At 45.3% G+C, this 18,561-nt stretch overlaps 1 protein-coding gene and 1 long non-coding RNA gene across 3 annotated transcripts in view; both read right to left on the reverse strand.

The window, feature by feature from the left end:
- Window positions 1-1,209: 1,209 nt before the first annotated feature.
- Window positions 1,210-9,116, reverse strand: LOC112543151 (uncharacterized). Its single transcript, XR_015793512.1, has 5 exons — window positions 9,056-9,116; window positions 7,561-7,660; window positions 3,830-3,948; window positions 2,943-3,069; window positions 1,210-2,052 (listed from the first exon to the last, which is right to left on the reverse strand). It is a non-coding gene; the product is annotated as an uncharacterized LOC112543151 (long non-coding RNA).
- Window positions 9,117-13,478: 4,362 nt separating this feature from the next.
- Window positions 13,479-18,561, reverse strand: part of LOC103048366 (fatty acyl-CoA reductase 1-like) — a 58,306-nt gene continuing 53,223 nt past the window's right edge. For both annotated transcript variants that reach the window (XM_088145612.1, XM_088145561.1), the window contains exons 11-12: window positions 18,054-18,181; window positions 13,479-17,175 (exon numbers count right to left, since the gene is read on the reverse strand). In XM_088145612.1, the coding sequence (XP_088001738.1) occupies window positions 17,013-17,175; window positions 18,054-18,181 (291 nt within the window). In that variant the 3' untranslated portion in view covers window positions 13,479-17,012. The remainder of the gene's footprint in view (window positions 17,176-18,053; window positions 18,182-18,561) is intronic.

The raw sequence follows: 18,561 nt of genomic DNA on the forward strand, positions 1-18,561 counted from the left end.
TACTTTGTTGAGAGTAAGGAAGATGACCTTGAAGATATGTGGGCTCCATTACCGAAGCAATCAGAGGAGCAATGTCCACAACAGACAAATAAAATTTGGAAGAGGCACAGAGACACCTCCCTGATTCACAGGAGTATAAGAAGGGAGAAGAGGTTCAGCACAGACTTCCAAGCCACCGGAGGCTACGAAATAGGATCTGGATGCACTCAGGCACCAAGGAGATGCTGCCGAGATGAGGATCGGTCATCACATTCTTGACAGCCCTTCCAACAGCAGGGTGTCTGCAAGCTAAAGAGATATGGACTGCCCCACCCGTTGGCCCTCTGGAAGGCGGTGAAACCTGGTCTTCCCTCTGGCACTGGGGCCGAGCTGTTGACAGAGATTGGGTCTGGATGTGGTTTTGTTTATTGTGTTGATGATGTGATTTTAGGGGCCTTCTCCCAGTGCCTTTTTAAAGGACTTGGACAGTTGGGTTGGTGTTTTTATTTCTGTTTGCCAGTCAGCGTTCCCTGGCTAGATGGGTGGCTGTATAAATCTGTTAAATAAGTAAGTAAACATTACCATTTTCCCAGAAACTTTCCCCTGCAGCTTGAGTGGGGGAAAAAAAAAAAGTTTTTAACTATTTATTAAATACAGTGGTACCTCGGGATACGAACTTAATGCGTTCCGTGACTCTGGGCGTATCCCAAGTTGGTCGTAACCCGACGCAAATTTCCCCATGGGTTTAATGTAAATCCGATTAATCCGTTCCACTCTCTGAATTTGGTCGCACACGGAAGCAAATTTTCCCATAAGGTTCAATGTAATTACTGTTAATCCATTCTGGCGTCCGCGGACCACGCGTCAGGGACAGGAGAATGGCCGGGCGTGGCGCCGCGTGGCGGGAAAACGGCCGCAGACCACGTGTCAGGGTGGAAAAATGACCATACCCCAAGGCGGAGTTCGCACATCAAGGTAAATTTTTGCGGCCGGAGCTGGTCGTAACCCGAAAAGTTCTTTAGTAGAGGCGTTCATATCCCGAGGTACCACTGTACCTGCTCTTTAAAACTATTTATTAAATAGTTGCTCTTTAAAACTATTAAATAGTTTTAAAGAGCAACCACTGTAGTTACTGTCCTGATTGTGGGTACAGAAAAGGCCACAACATAATATTCCCCTTAAGCTGGCACAGCTTCTGCCCAAGAGTTCCTGGCACTGCTGTAGACCGAGGATGCTTAATGGTTTGGACCTCCGTAGTGAAGAGGTCCCTGAAGAGTTCCCTGCAAAGAGGGAGCAACCCTAAAGCCGGTTTTAGTCTGTGTGATGGACCATATTTAAATCTGCATTTAATCTCTAGGCTTTGAAAATATCACATCATGGAAAAATGGAGGAGAGGGGAGCTCCCACCCGCAAAAGCAGCCATTGCTGCTCAGTGCGTTTCATGCTGGGTTCATCTTCAGTCTGAGTGAAACAGGTCCCTGAACCTTATTTGTAAAAACACAATCTTTAGTCCTGTTGGTTCAATGCACTAGGGATATACGGAATGCAAATCTGTTCATATACGGTGTGAAGTGTCTGAAAATTAGGTTTCTCGGTATTCCTGGGTAGAAGATATCCAGTGCCAATTTTCATGCTGCAGCTGGGCACTGGCACTGGAAGGTGTCGCAGCGAAAAATAGCAGCTTCATAGGGATGAGGTGATGGATACAGAGACAGGGAGTCAAGGCCCACTGCAGCAGTAGTTTAATAGTAGTAACAGTAGTAGGAATCGGAGGAAGCCTCTTGTCACATCTGCTGAATGCTGCACCAGTTAGGAGATATCTTGTTCCTGCTGAATCTCAGGCACCAGTAGTAGGTTTAGGACATGGAGGTTATCCCAGAACATCGTGAACGATCCCCAGGAGGGCACAGTTAATACATAAGGCTGCTGGAAGCTCTAAAGTAGTTAAGAAACTTGTAGCAGAGGTTTACTACAAAATACCATACATTACGAGCCATTTGTGACCTTGCAACGAATATGCGCCAGATGATCACAAGCAGAATGGTGTTCAGTGCATAGTGAATGGCTTTTAGCCTGATAAAACAGAGAAGAGAAAGAAGGGGGGCTGAAATATCAGCGCCAGATGGTTCACAACACAAAACAGATCAACAACCTGCTGAAATTTGTAAAGTGAGATGGAATATAAATCATACTGATAAATATTTTCTTCTGTCCCATCTTGGGCCAGAATGAAATGGTTCCACCCGCACCATCCCAGTCATTCAGGGAAGCAGGAGGGAGAGTGGATGACAGGATCAGAAGAGTCAGCCTTGGTGTCCCAGATCTTAAAGACTCCTCTTACGGGTTTCCTCATCCAACCTACATGGGAGGTTGGAGCAGTCCAGTTCCAAATATCAATTTCAGTTTCCACCCACCGCTTCCCACTCCAAATGTTGCAAGACTGAATCTCACGGGAATGGAAATCACACCTATGTCATTACCTAAGAATCAGACATGATACGTAGCTGGACAACCTAACCACCACGTGTCCTAATCTGATGGAACCTTGTAACAATATTTCTTGGGATTGTTATTCTAAGCACTGCAATTCAGGTCTACTTTATCTCTACAACAGAGAAGGATCCAGGGCAGTCTTGGGTGCAAACCCTCTCCGTGTTTCCTGCTTCAAGTGATAGGAAGGGGAAATGCTTAAACACAGAGAAGAGAAGCACCCAAAGAGCTGTCAATTAATTTACTTTTAATTACACGTAGCTATCAATCAAATTCAGCTTTTTTCCTGGCTCTGCCTGCTTCTTTGTCCTGGACTGCAGTTCTTTTGGAGGAAAGACCCCAACACGTTACTGCAACCTATGTGTGGCTTTCAGCCCAAAGGTATTTCACACCCCTCCTTTGTAGTGACCAAACACAAGTTCATTCCCTGAAAGCGTCCTGAAAGTTAACACAAAGGATTGTTTATGCCTTACTTCCTGATATGCTGTTTGGCTGCAGGAATTCCAGCCATGTCTTCATTCAGCAGAAATGTCTTAGTTCCTAAGCAGTAAATTGTATGTATTCTGACCAAATCAGCTGATGGACATCAAAGCAGAATAACTGGAATCAAGCGGAAAGAATAATATCAAAGATGGGTGGGAGGACCATTGCATTCTTGATGTTGCACTGAACATTATATGAAATGACTTCTGAATAATAAATTTTGCTTTGGAGGAAAATTCCTCATTAGTCCAGCTGATCCCCATCCACCAGAGCAGGACTGTGGGCCCTGGGCATCCCTGCTTGCTCATATCGTAAGTCAAGTGAAAAATGGTCAGATGGCTACTGAGGAGTTCCAGTTGATTGACTATTTTCTTGACCTTCTTTTGGACACTGAATTCTCAGCGAAGGAGAGGCCGTAGATGGCTGTCCATTTCCTCAATCCGGCATTGCTTGTCCCAAGATCTCATCACCGATTGTCCAATTCCTGGGGAGCTCACAAAGTATCCCGCTGTTCAGAGGGGAAACAGTTGCGTTTTCATTCTGGATAAAATTCAGAGGCACCTTGACACTGTTCAGGTGCTCCCCACAAAGTTGTGGAAAATGACAGCATTTGCCCGTCCCCACGAGAGAAACCCCAGGACCAAAGATGATGGGTGTCTGGCTTCTCTCACAAGGCCATGGGCAGAAGCCAACATATGGAGCCTGTGAATGCCCCACTGCCCGCAGGAGGCAGATGTCACTGTTGGCCTGTCATAAGACTTTAAAGACCTGGATGACGATATGGGGAACTGCAACGTTGGCAGCTCCTGATGACCTGCGATCTAGGAAAATCATTCTAGTTCAACGGTGTACCTCTTGATCAGCAAAGAAGCCCTACCTGTGAACTGCAGTGTACCACCCAGCAGTGATGGTTAAGTTGATAGCAAGGTCTACTGGGATAATATCTGCTACTGCATCTTGGTTGCATTTTATCGTCTGTAAAATCCCCTTTCCAGCCTGGGAAATAGAGAAGAAGCTAATTACCATACATAACTTGACTTCCTTATTCAGCATAGAGTTTGTGTACTCTGAGATTTGAATTCAATAACAGTTGGATGGGATAGATATGTTCTCCTGAATTAAACTTGGAAGAAAATTTTAGGGACTTGAGGAACACATCTCAAATGAGAAAACTGATAACATTATCTGGCTTGGATGAAATTATAAACCAAAAAGAATTTCAGTTGTCCTTCTGCAGAAGCCCCTTCCTCCCAGCCTCGACAGCAGAGCAACACGGCCCTGAGTTGCAAGGTGTACAGTGCAAATACTAAAATGGTGGCAGTCCCTAGAAAAAGAGGACTTTAACTGACATTTCCCATGATGTCTTATGGTTAAATCAGTGTCCCTCAAGAGTTCTATAATGTAGGGGAAAATGGGAGGAAAGGGAAAAAGGGGATGATCTCTTTTTCAAGATCAATGGAGTCAGTTACAGGGGCAATGAGTGCACCATTGGAAGATCTGAAGGACCAGGTTGGGGATAAAATAGTTCCTCCACTTCAATATATAAAGCGGATGTTTCAGAATAACATTTGAGATAAGGATAGTTCATCCTGAAATGGTGGATGACTGCCCAATGGTTTCATGTATACGTTGTAAAGGATAGGGGAAAGGACTCAGCCCTGTGGCACTGCATCAGAATACGCTCAGGGGATTGATCTCTCTCAAACATCCGCTGGAACCACCTGCTCAGGTAATATCTATATGATGGCAGCACTATACCTCCGACTCCCAACCTTCGCAGGTAGTTCAGAAGCATCCTTTGGTCAACAGTATCAAAAATCACCAAGAGGTCTAGGAGGATGAGGATGGTCACACCACCTCTGGCCAAGCACCACCAAAGCCATTCATGAGAGCAGCCAGCGTGAGTCCGTCCCATGCCCAGGTCTGAACCCAGCCTGCCACGGGTCCAGATAATTGTATCCTCCACTCCCTCAATAAGGGAAGGATAGAGATGACATGATCGTTGCCCAATGTTGTTGGATCCAGGCTTGGCCTCGCAAGGAGAAGGAGAACCAGTGTTGCTTTAAGGACCTCTGGCATCTCTGGCTTCTCAAAGAAGGGCTGATTCGATCTGACAGCCCAGATTGAAGTCCCGGCCCCTCCCCTGACTGTTTCGAGTTGCCAGATGGGGCAGGAGTCTAATCCACAAGTGATGGAGTTAAGATCTCAGAAGACTCTGTCAACTTTCTCAGCATGCACAGGTTCAACCCTCCCCTCCCTGCCCCCCCAGATAGTACCATAAGACGTCACATTGGTCATCTCAGAAGATTCTCTCCATCTGGATTCCAATTCAGAGCAAATGAGAGCAATTTTGTCCATGAAACGCTCCTTCAGATGATAGCAACTTATATTGACTGGATCTCCAGGCCATCTTTCCCCAGAAGGATCTGGGAGACTTAAATGGCTGGCCAGCGATCTAGGGATGCAAGAAGGGCAGAGAAGTACCTGTACAGTGGTACCTCGGGATACGAACGCCTCTGCTTGCAAATTTTTCGGGTTACGACCAGCTCCGGCCCCAAAAATTTACCTCGGTTTGCGAACTCCGCCTCGGGGTACGAACCGGATCGGCGGCCATTTTCCACCGTGCCACGTGGTCCGTGGCCATTTTCCGCCCGTGCCACATGGTCCGCGGCCATTTTCTGCCCATGCCACGTGGTCCGCAGCCATTTTTCCGCCCGTGCCACGTGGTCCGCGGCTGTTTTTCCAGCCCTGCCGTGTGGTCCGCAGCCGTTTTCGCACCACACCGCGCCGTTTTCGCACCGGGCCGTTTTCGCGCTGCACTGCGCCATTTTCGTGCCGCGCCTGGCCGTTTTCGCGCCCGACGCGTGGTCCGTGGACGCCAGAACGGATTAACAGTAATTACATTGAACCTTATGGGAAATTGCCTCGGGTTGCGACCAAATTCGGGCGGAGGGCGGAACGGATTAACCGGATTTACATTGAATCCTATGGGGAAATTTCCTTCGGGTTACGACCAACTCGGGATACGCCCAGAGTCACGGAACAGATTAAGTTCGTATCCCGAGGTACCACTGTACTTTGCTACCTTCATCATCCCTGAGGAGGCTTGGACTGAGCTCTTTCTCATGTCCGGTCACCTTTCCTTCTTGTTTTCCACCAGCATTGCTTCAGCGGGACCTTCACCTGGGTTTGGCAGGCAGGGAGAGGCCGCTCAAGGTGATCTTGTTGAGCCCCTCATTGCCTCTGTCTTCCAATGGTCAAGAAGGCACCCGAGAGAAGTGCTCTCCAGATCACTGGGAAGCTCGGCAAGTGCTGCCAGGAAACCTGCTGGATCAATCAGATGTTTGGGGTGGACCATCTTAATAAGCCCTTCTCCCTTTAGTGAAACTCATCATCACAAGGAAGTTGTCTGTCCATGAGCACAGACTGAAGGGAATGATCCCCAGGGAATGATCCCCAGAGCCAGATCACAACACAAAATGTTCCCAGGTGAATAGTAAACAAAGGCCAGCCTAGTTACCCACAGCATTGCTTCCAGAAAGTGGGAAGGTCTGTGCCCTCTGATATATAGCAATATACCAGGCGTTTGGGTTGGGGGGGGTCAGAGATGGGCTCTACTGCTGTTGATGCACTTTTCTATGAATGGGGTGGTTGTTTGGTCCTTGGGCACCAGGGATTGTATGCCCTGGTGTTTGTATTTTAATGTTTGTACACCAGCCTTGGTACACACCTTGATTCTCTTTCTGTGCCAAAATCTATGTCAGCAGGCATGTGTATTGAATGGTATTAAAGAGCCTTTAGGTTGGGCAATAAGAAGTACAACTATTATTGGCAAATAATTTTAATTTATCCTCTTGAATGGGTAGTTTGACTCCTGAGGTTTTTTTCTTTTTATATTTTTGAGTTGCCAAAGTTTTTAATGCCAGTAAAAAAGAAAGAAGGAGTGTGTCAGCCCCAGCCAAGAACAACAGGGAAACAATCCAGCCAAGTTTCCTTCTTTGATTGCTTGCGCTATATAGGCAGAATTTTGCCAGAGTAAATCTGTACTATGCTAACCTAATGGTCATACCCTGGGAGATTCTAGGGAGTGACTATCCTAAGTCGCTTCCTCTCCCATGCTCCTGCTCTGGACTGTGTTGCCTCTTGTCTCCCCCCTTCCCTCCCGGAATGCGCCCCCTCCTTCCTGAGAACATGGCTCTCTGCTACATGCCATCACACCAGCTCCCGCTTCATAGATACATTCCCTACAGAGAGAGGGGACAATCTGATTTTCTCCCATTCAGGAGAGTACATCACAGAGCGATGAAACCATTTGGGTCTCACCATGTGGTAGAAAAGTTGGGTGTGTTGGGATACAAAACTATCTTAGTCTGACAAGTCCGAAATAGGATGAAATCAGTCCGCCTGCCTCTGGTGGTCAATGTAACTGAAAATACTACACACAATATGCACTATGTAAAAATAAAGAAATCCCTCCCCCCCCCCCCGGCTTGGAGTAGAAGTCATGTAAGACCATACAGGGGGTGGGCATTATGCAGCATCTGTATCTCTCTGCCCTGAGAGCTTGAGGGAGGTGGAGGAACAAAACAAAACACAGCCCTTACTTACCAGATGTAAGTGGATCTTTTAAAGCCTATAGTATTGTGTCTTGCCAGAATGACAGAGAATCTGCAGTGTGCTCTCCACAGTTCAGTTTCCAGATCCTCGTCTATATAGCGGGTGTTTCAAGGGGAAAAAAAAAAGCTTTTGGGATGAGCCAATTAGTTGTGGCACAAGCTTTCATCAGCTAGTCTCTTCAAGGTTACATCATGATTTTAAGGTACCTGCAGTTGTCCATAATCCTAAAGAGGGCTATTTGCAAAACAACTGAGTCTTGCCACACTACTGAGGCCTTACAAGATAAGAACACTGACAAGCGATGTCCTTTGGGGGATGAACACAGGCGTGGTCCCCGAAAGCAATAATGAGATCAGTTCAGCTTTACACTTCAAGATCACTCATAAGCACACGTCAAATGCGGCAAAATAGATGTCTGTCTGTGTGTATGTGGGTGAAATAAAGATAAAAACTTACAGAACAGACCTGAAACTATTAATTTTGTAAAGAAGCCCCCCATTGACATCTATAAACTCTGGCTACTGAGTAAAAAGTTGCAATTTTCTCGGAGGTTCCTGGAAATTGATCCCGTGGAAGCAGAGCAGAAACAGATCATCAGAGCCTCATGATCCATCTGCCACTGAGTGTATAATGGGCACTTCAGCAGTACACGTGATCTGGCTTCAACTTCTGTAACACAGCATACACAAGTGTGATTTTTGTGTATTTGCCTGTTGCCACCCTACTATCTAGAGACAGGGAGAAAAGTCTCCTGTGTGGGACGTGTAAAATGTTGAGTGTGTGTGTGTGTGTCTGGGAGGAGGGGGAATTTTCAGAATAACAGGGATGGGAATCTCTGGTTCTGTCAAACTGGATGTCTTGGTCCAAAATCCCCTGCTTAAATTTGGCCAAGGTTTCATCGCGGCCTCGGGTGGAGATTTCTGCAGCCAAAAATGTACAGCGTGGCAGTTCATAGCTGATTTGCCTCTTGAGAGAAGAAACGAAAATATGTAACCAGGAGGTTCCCCGAAGGCTCGCTCTGTCCAGACGCCTTCGAGTCTAGGGTTGCCCTTGTAGATGGCAACGGGGCGCCATGCAGCTTCAGAACCAGAACCTCCGCTTTGAGCTGGGCCACCCGGGACCTGCCGGGTCGTCGTTTCACTGATATTTCCTTACCCAAACAGAGAAACCGAACGACCCAGGGCCAAGAAGCAGTGGGAGCCGGAGCGAGTTGTGACTTGCTGTCGGCTTCCCACTGACTGTGCTTGTGGGGAGCTGGCGGGAGTGATAGAAGTCTCCCTCCCTACCTCCCTCCCCCCTTTCCACATATCATATATAATATAGGCTTGCGCCATTTGCCTTCCCCTCAGGAGAGCCCCACTGAATCCTCCCCCTCCCCCTCGGCCCACCACTTTGCTGGGGGGAGGGGGAACCAAGGAGCCATGCTCTATGAGGAAAGCTGCCCCCCGCCCCCCATTCCGGCCTGTCCCCAAGGGCCCCTCCTCACCCGTCGACCTCCGGCGCCCCCCCAGGCCCCCCAGCCTGCAGGCCTCTGAGTCGCTCCCTCCTCCTTCCCTCACCGCCAACTGCCATTAAGAGATTTCAAATTTCTGCCTCAGTTCCAAAGCAGCCAATCGCTGCTCGCCTGTCAGGCCTTGCCGCCAGCCGATTGGGCACAGGGGACAGAGGGGGGTGGGAAAGAAGTCGAGGATACGCCCACGATGATCATGTGATCTGGGCAGCTACGGCAGCAGCGCCGTGGTGAAGGGGCCACAAATTCCTGCAGGCGAGCCCACTTGAGGTGCCTTGGTCCAAAATGGCTGCCCTGGAGGCGGCGTTTTTATAACCTGCCAGGCTCCTTGATGCAACCCTCGGCAATCTCTTCTGGTGAGACCGAAAGGAAAACTCGGGATTTTAATCTATTATCCGGAAAACTGTTTCCTAAATATCATTTTCTGGGGGGAAATTGGAATGTTTATGGGTGCGTGTGCAGATACGTGGCCCACAAAGGAAAGCAGGCAAGGTGTGGGCATATGCGTGGCTGCATACGGCTGTGGTTCACACAGGTGCTCGGGGGCTGCACATTCCAATGCGGCTAATCTGCTGCTGTGTGAGTTTGTGTGCCTCGCGGATGCCGAGCTCCAAAATGTCCTTAAATGAAGCAAGACTTCTTGCACTCCTTAAGCACCACGTCCAAGGGACACACGCACGCACAAGTGGACGCTTGACTATTTGGCACGGCTAAGCTTCAGAAACCAAAGTAGTGTCTTTTCAGAAAGACTTACGGCTATGCTGGCTTTGAATGGCTAGCTGAGTTTTGGCTTTTAAGTAGCCTCAAAGAAGCGCCTCCACGGGGATTGCCAGTTGCTGATGTGCGGATTTGTGCGCATTCAATCCATGTTTTGTGCCTGGGTGATGTTGAACTCAGGGATACATTCAAGAACATCAGCTGTATTAATTTACAGCCAGAGGCCAAAAAATGGCACTCCAGAAGAGGCAGGTTACACTGAAGTGAAACAGAGATGCCCCCGTTTTAAGTTTGCATAATAATGATGTTCCCCTCTGTCTCCTATGGAATATTTTCTTCCTTCTTTTGCACTCCCAAAGTTTTTATTGATACATGCTAATGACATGATTTCATGAAATAGCATAAATATAAATGATATAAATTTGATCAATAAAATAAAATATAAATAATGCCAAGCCACCAGAAGAAGCAGGTTTGCTACAACAGCTTCTGGCAGTTTCCTCATGGACAAAATTTCCTAACCAATAAAAATAAATAAAAGCCTTTCCCTGCCTCCTCCCCAAAGTAATAAAGACCGTGCATTTAAGAAGGACGCTCAGAGCGCCATGACTGAGCACCGCTTGGGCTAGAACATGACCAGAGAAACAAGGACACAGGTGGAAGTGGTCGCCTGGGGCTCCCACAGCCACCTCAGCCCCTGGAGTGCCTTGCCCCAAACAGTTGGGGCAATCAGAAGCAGTTGTCATCAGCAAATAGTTGCCACAGTTGTATGGCTCTAGACAACCTCCTTCAGAAACAACTAGTAGTAGACTCTAAGGAGCCAGAAGCTATTCCTGCTGGTCTTGCCCCTTTAACAATGTCAAGGCAGCCAGGAAGGACAAAACATCTAGCCAAAAAATGTCCAAATGCTGAGCTCGAGAAGACTTATACTCAACCCAGCAAGAGCAATAAGGGGCAGTTTCACCAATACCTGAACTACGTTTTAAAAACACAGCTGAGTGCAGTGCAAAATCTGGGAAAACTGAGGTGAAGAAATGGGTGCCAGAGAACTGGGAAAGCAGAGGACAAGGGAAGAAAAACAGAGCATGCCCAGATAGAAATAATCTGGCTATCTTGCTATTGCCGTCTAGTTTTTCATATATCAGCAGGGTCTTCTCGCTGTCACAACTGCCCGCTCCAGATCTGACTGGCTTCCAGTGGGGACAATGGCAGCTTAGTCATCTCTCCATGAGAAGGGAGATGCCAGCACAGCTGGATCCGTGGCTGGCAGCAAGCACTGGCTGCCCAACTTGCTCCGGATCAAGGAGGAAGCAAGAAATCAACCCATTCGGTTTCCAGGACAGCCATTCCTCGTAAACTAATCACAGAAATGGAAGCTTCTGCAAACAGCTTGCAGGCGAGCAGCTGTGAGGCGGGGATCCATCTTTGTTCACAGATGTGGTGCAGCCTAAATATGGATACTAGAGCTGGCCAAACTCCATTTCTAACACACTTTGGAATATAACTATTGTTTTAACATAAGAGAGACCTTCCTTTGCAACAGATAAGTAATTCTCTTGGTGTTTTTTCATTATTTCTGGGACTGTAAGTTTAAAAGAAGAATTAGAATTTTATTGTAATTTGAACAACTTGCAAAAAACTGGAAGATAAGGAGAATACAAAAAAGATATAAAAGTTACTTATGGTGGAAGGGAAAGATTTATTTGTTAAAAGTTTAATTTTATGAAACTTCATCTGTATTAATTGGATTTGATTGTTCTATGGGAAACCTTTTTGTTCTTCTGTGATTTGCCTGTTAATTGGCTGGATTTTCAGAACAAAAGGAGATAGTAATTGGAGCTTTTTGTATATTTCCTGTTAGCACATGCCTGTAATTACAGCTTGAAAGGCACCAAAGGGCGTGAACTATCTGCTTACTTTCACTTATATAATACCTACGGTTGCTTGCTTTGGGGGAAAAGAAAAATGGCTAAAAGAGGCCCTTTGGAGCAGCCGTTAGAAGTTAAAATGACTTAAGTTTACTCCAATCAATGTCTGATGAATGAGGAGCTAAATTGAAGTCTCTTGAAAAGAAGATAGAGGAAAGATTGGGTAAGATGGTTAAATTTGAAACAGAGGTAGAGATTGATTTGAATATGGATTTGGAGTTCAAAAAAATGCTGGATTACGAAGGTGGTATGAGCAAAGATGTTGTGGATCCAAAAATGGATTTAAAAATGCCAAAGGATAGGAGTGATATGCAAAAGGATGCCAGAACAGATTTACAAATGAAACCAACTGATGTCACAGTGACCAAAGGGGACATACAAATAATGGAAAAGAAGAGTGACTTGGAAAGACTTTTTAACTTGGGTTTGCAAAAGGAATGTGTTAAGCCGGTGAGGCTGTTCCTAGGAAGAGACAAAGAGAAATTATCGGGGCTGTTTCTGGGAGGGGACAAGGAGAGAAGGATGGAAAATCAACCCCTGGGACGCTATTTGAAAGGATTAAAGATCAAGCTCTTTAAAAGTAAACAAAAGGTTTACAAAGTGAACTTATTTGAATATGTTTAATATATACGTTGAGATTTTTGGTAGTTATTAACGGGATCTTTTTCCGACCGGGACTGAATTACAGGGTTTTAAGGATCTGTGTATAAAGGGGGAGAGATTTCATTTGCTTTTTAAAAATTTTTTTAGAAAAAAATGGTAAGTTGGATTATGAAATGGATTTATTTTTGACTGTTTAACATATATTTGTTGATAAATTTATGGAATTTTTGTTCTTTTATATAACTGGAGTAGTTTTTTTTATATATACAAAGATGTAAGGATGTGACATTACCTACAATGGAAGAATGAATGGTGAAGTTGATGGAGTTGGCTGAGATGGTGAAATTGATGGCTTTGATTTGAGAAAAGATATTAATTTTAATGCTAATTAGAAACTTTTTTTGGACTTTCTGTGAGAAACAGGAAAAAATGAAATTATTTTGTATAGATTTGATTATTAGAAATAATATGGGTTTATAGTAATGATGAAAGATATGTTGTAAACGTAGAGCAAGAGATTGATGTATTCTGTTTATTATATCACTTATGAAGAGGGTCGGAAGTCAATTCTTTTTCTTTGTGTTTTTGTACTTTTGACCTTGGACATTCCTTTTTCTAATTTTCCTTTCTTTTTCTTATTTCCTTCCTTTAATATTAGTTTTTCTTAGTTTTTACTGTTTCTATTTAAAATTTAATGTTATGTCCAACCCAGAAACGGCAAGATAACATTTAAGCACCACTGAATCTCTCCCCCCCGCCCCCCTGCTCTTGGACGCAGAAGGTTACTGCTTGAATCCCATGAATGGTTGGCGTCAGCCTTCCAGCCCCAACTGGAAGGAGTCCTTGAGGTGACCCAAGGGGGGGGGAAGGTGCTTTAAACTGGCAGCCAGAGAAGAGGTGCTGAATTTTCATGGGTGGGGGGAGAGGGAGGGCGACATCATCCATTCCTGACCTCCCAGAACGGTCGCTGTGTGTGCGCACCTTCCGGTCAGTCCTCGCCCTTGCCACTTGTGGGGAAACTGGGCAGTGGGCATCCTGCTTTATGCTTTCTGGGGGCACACACATTGTTGTTACCCTAATTTCAGCTGCTTGCTATTTGGAAAGCAGACCCCCCCCCAAAAAAAGCCCAGAGCGCCAGCCTAGAGTAGGGGGTGGGGAAAGGTAATGGCAAGCTCCTTCTGTCTGGTGCCAAGAAAGCAAAATGGATGCGTCACCAAGAGGCAAGTGGTTGTAAACTGGATTAGTAAGTACACACCTTAAATTGCTCCCTCTTTCCTGGAGAACTGGGCAGGAGGGATTAATTGTTGCTGTTGCAAACCCATCTCAAGATCGTAAATCCACACATTCTAATCTGTTCATTTCCTGTTCATGCCACACGTTCTCTCCACAACTGCAAAAAGGCCACCAGCCTCTTAATTCAGTGTTAGCTTTTATACAATGAATTTACTACATCGGAACTAAACAGGAGACAGGAGGTCATTGTGTGAGATCCAGGTTATGTGTTTTGCATGCAGCTGCCGAGGCATCTGTGGGACCCAAAAAGTCAAGATGGGGGCCACGCCACGCAATGAAAGGTCCGTCCTTAGTTACATGCACTGTAGGGGTACAAAAAGAAGAGTCTTGATTTTTTCTTGGATGCACGCATACACCCAGACACCTCTGTGCAGCAGCCATTGCACGGTCATCCTACGGCATCTCATGAATGAAAGAAGGCAAGAACACGCCGTTTCAAACACAGTGAGACGCACTTCTGAAAAACCCTTATTTTTCAAGGTTATCACTTTGGCAAGAGCTTATTTACACCAGGGCAGTTCCCAGCCATGCCTCTGCAACAACAGAATTTGAACAGAATTTAAATATATATATTTGGTGAGATAGGCAACCATCTAAAACAAATACACAAAGTGACACCTGAAAAAATCAGAAATAATTTCAGCATATTGAAACGTTTTGATTGATTATGTACCATCAACTTGGCTTGACTCTTAGTGATCACAAAGATACATTTTGACTAGAAGGATCTGTCCCCAACCTGATACTTCAGGTCTTCTAATGATGTACCTGTCACCACCATAACTGAGCCCATCCATCTTGATGCTGAAATTGAATAAATAAGGGGAGAATATACAGCCTTGTCTTACTCCTTTGCAGATCTGTTTTGCCATGTTGTATCCACACTCTGGCTTCCTGACCTGTGCGTACGTTTTGCATCAGGGTAATGAGATGTTCTGGGATTCCCATTTTTCTGAGCACTTTCCACAGCTTGACATGATCAAAACAACCAGAGGCCTCTCTATAACCAACGAAGCACATACATAAGACATGAAATGTATTTTTCTGCACAGATGAAATAAAGACAAACCTCAAAGCTTCTCTTAATTGAAGAAGAAATGAAAGGAAGGAAACAGTCTTTCGCCACTCAGATTCTTAACTGAATATAATTAATTCAATTCTTCAACCGCCCAAGCAGCTGGCATGGCTCGACTCAGCCTCCAGCTCCACTCTCCAAAGCAGCACTTCAGCCTAGCTGCTCGTGGCCACTGGAAACGGCACTCGCTGAATACACTGAGGTTGAAATTCCAGGCGATTAGAAGATGCATATTCTGTTTTTAAAAGACACCACGCATATAACAAAAGAAAAGAAACTTCTAGCCAGAGGGTTTTATAACAGGGTCACCAGGCAGCCTGTCCATTTAACATTTTACCTTCATAAATTAAAAACAGTGTCATACCTGAACAGCTATAAGTGGGCAATTCACATGTCCTTTTATTTGCTTTTATGTAGGAAGATGATCAAATCATCAAACAAATCCTTCTTTTAATAAGAGGACTTCAAAACGTTTAAGGCTGGCTGGCTGGCTGGCTGGCTGCGATCAGGGGAACTCCTTCTCTGGCACCATATGCAATCTGAGCTTATGGTTGCCACCACTTCTTCCATACACAGATATTTATGGTTCCCTTCTTCCAAATGCAATATCCGTTACTATGGGAATATTGACTATAAGGCACCAATAGGTTTACAACTGTGCTTTTACAAGTGATGACTTCAGCTTTGGCAGAAAACACACACGGTAGAGATAAGAATGAGTCATGATCTCAATCAGGTTGTAGGTAATCCTGAAGTTTAGATGCATCCAATAATCAGCCCACTTTACAAAGTGAACAGGATGTGACTATGCACTAATTCTTTTAAGTACTTTGTTGAGAGTAAGGAAGATGACCTTGAAGATATGCGGGCTCCATTACCGAAGCAATCAGAGGAGCAATGTCCACAACAGACAAATAAAATTTGGAAGAGGCACAGAGACACCTCCCTGATTCACAGGAGTATAAGAAGGGAGAAGAGGTTCAGCACAGACTTCCAAGCCACCGGAGGCTACGAAATAGGATCTGGATGCACTCAGGCACCAAGGAGATGCTGCCGAGATGAGGATCGATCATCACATTCTTGACAGCCCTTCCAACAGCAGGGTGTCTGCAAGCTAAAGAGATATGGACTGCCCCACCCCTGTTGGCCCTCTGGAAGGCGGTGAAACCTGGTCTTCCCTCTGGCACTGGGGCCGAGCTGTTGACAGAGATTGGGTCTGGATGTGGTTTTGTTTATTGTGTTGATGATGTGATTTTAGGGGCCTTCTCCCAGTGCCTTTTTAAAGGACTTGGACAGTTGGGTTGGTGTTTTTATTTCTGTTTGCCAGTCAGCGTTCCCTGGCTAGATGGGTGGCTGTATAAATCTGTTAAATAAGTAAGTAAACATTACCATTTTCCCAGAAACTTTCCCCTGCAGCTTGAGTGGGAGAAAAATAAATAGTTTTTAACTATTTATTAAATACCTGCTCTTTAAAACTATTTATTAAATAGTTGCTCTTTAAAACTATTAAATAGTTTTAAAGAGCAACCACTGTGGTTACCGTCCTATTTGTGGGTGCAGAAAAGGCCACAACATAATATTCCCCTTAAGCTGGCACAGCTTCTGCCCAAGAGTTCCTGGCACTGCTGTAGACCGAGGATGCTTAATGGTTTGGACCTCCGTAGTGAAGAGGTCCCTGAAGAGTTCCCTGCAAAGAGGGAGCAACCCTAAAGCCGGTTTTAGTCTGTGTGATGGACCATATTTAAATCTGCATTTAATCTCTAGGCTTTGAAAATATCACATCATGGAAAAATGGAGGAGAGGGGAGCTCCCACCCGCAAAAGCAGCCATTGCTGCTCAGTGCGTTTCATGCTGGGTTCATCTTCAGTCTGAGTGAAACAGGTCCCTGAACCTTATTTGTAAAAACACAATCTTTAGTCCTGTTGGTTCAATGCACTAGGGATATACGGAATGCAAATCTGTTCATATACGGTGTGAAGTGTCTGAAAATTAGGTTTCTCGGTATTCCTGGGTAGAAGATATCCAGTGCCAATTTTCATGCTGCAGCTGGGCACTGGCACTGGAAGGTGTCGCAGCGAAAAATAGCAGCTTCATAGGGATGAGGTGATGGATACAGAGACAGGGAGTCAAGGCCCACTGCAGCAGTAGTTTAATAGTAGTAACAGTAGTAGGAATCGGAGGAAGCCTCTTGTCACATCTGCTGAATGCTGCACCAGTTAGGAGATATCTTGTTCCTGCTGAATCTCAGGCACCAGTAGTAGGTTTAGGACATGGAGGTTATCCCAGAACATCGTGAACGATCCCCAGGAGGGCACAGTTAATACATAAGGCTGCTGGAAGCTCTAAAGTAGTTAAGAAACTTGTAGCAGAGGTTTACTACAAAATACCATACATTACGAGCCATTTGTGACCTTGCAACGAATATGCGCCAGATGATCACAAGCAGAGTGGTGTTCAGTGCATAGTGAATGGCTTTTAGCCTGATAAAACAGAGAAGAGAAAGAAGGGGGGTTGAAATATCAGCGCCAGATGGTTCACAACACAAAACAGATCAACAACCTGCTGAAATTTGTAAAGTGAGATGGAATATAAATCATACTGATAAATATTTTCTTCTGTCCCATCTTGGGCCAGAATGAAATGGTTCCACCCGCACCATCCCAGTCATTCAGGGAAGCAGGAGGGAGAGTGGATGACAGGATCAGAAGAGTCAGCCTTGGTGTCCCAGATCTTAAAGACTCCTCTTACGGGTTTCCTCATCCAACCTACATGGGAGGTTGGAGCAGTCCAGTTCCAAATATCAATTTCAGTTTCCACCCACCGCTTCCCACTCAAAATGTTACAAGACTGAATCTCACGGGAATGGAAATCACACCTATGTCATTACCTAAGAATCAGACATGATACGTAGCTGGACAACCTAACCACCACGTGTCCTAATCTGATGGAACCCTGTAACGATATTTCTTGGGATTGTTATTCTAAGCGCTGCAATTCAGATCTACTTTATCTCTACAACAAGAAGGACCCAGGGCAGTCTTGGGTGCAAACCCTCTCCGTGTTTCCTGCTTCAAGTGATAGGAAGGGGAAATGCTTAAACACAGAGAAGAGAAGCACCCAAAGAGCTGTCAATTAATTTACTTTTAATTACACGTAGCTATCAATCAAATTCAGCTTTTTTCCTGGCTCTGCCTGCTTCTTTGTCCCGGACTGCTCTTGTTTTGGAGGAAAGACCCCAACACGTCACTGCAACCTATGTGTGGCTTTCAGCCCAAAGGTATTTCACACCCCTGCTTTGTAGTGACCAAACACAAGTTCATTCCCTGAAAGTTAACACAAAGGATTGTTTATGCCTTACTTTCTGATATGCTGTTTGGCTGCAGGAATTCCAGCCATGTCTTCATTCAGCAAAAACTTCTTAGTTCCTAAGAAGTAATTTTTTGTGTATTCTGACCAAATCAGCTGACGGACGTCGAAGCAGAATAACTGGAATCAAGCGGAAAGAATAATATCAAAGATGGGTGGGAGGACCATTGCATTCTTGATGTTGCACTGAACATTATATGAAATGACTTCTGAATAATAAATTTTGCTTTGGAGGAAAATTCCTCATTAGTCCAGCTGATCCCCATCCACCGGAGCAGGACTGTGGGCCCTGGGCATCCCTGCTTGTTCATATCTGAGACTAGTGACACATGAGTTAAGTGAAAAATGGTCAGATGGCTACTGAGGAATTCCAGTTGAGTGACTATTTTCTTGTTCTTCTTTTGGACACTGAATTCTCAGCAAGGGAGAGGCCGTAGATGGCTGTCCATTTCCTCAAGCTGGCATTGCTTGTCCTAAGATCTCATCACCAATTGCCCAAT

This window comes from Python bivittatus, unplaced genomic scaffold (assembly GCF_059951505.1).
Source record: "Python bivittatus isolate LINGU-HERP-01145 unplaced genomic scaffold, Pbiv_v1 ctg000010_np1212, whole genome shotgun sequence".
NCBI classification, from domain to species: domain Eukaryota; kingdom Metazoa; phylum Chordata; class Lepidosauria; order Squamata; family Pythonidae; genus Python; species Python bivittatus.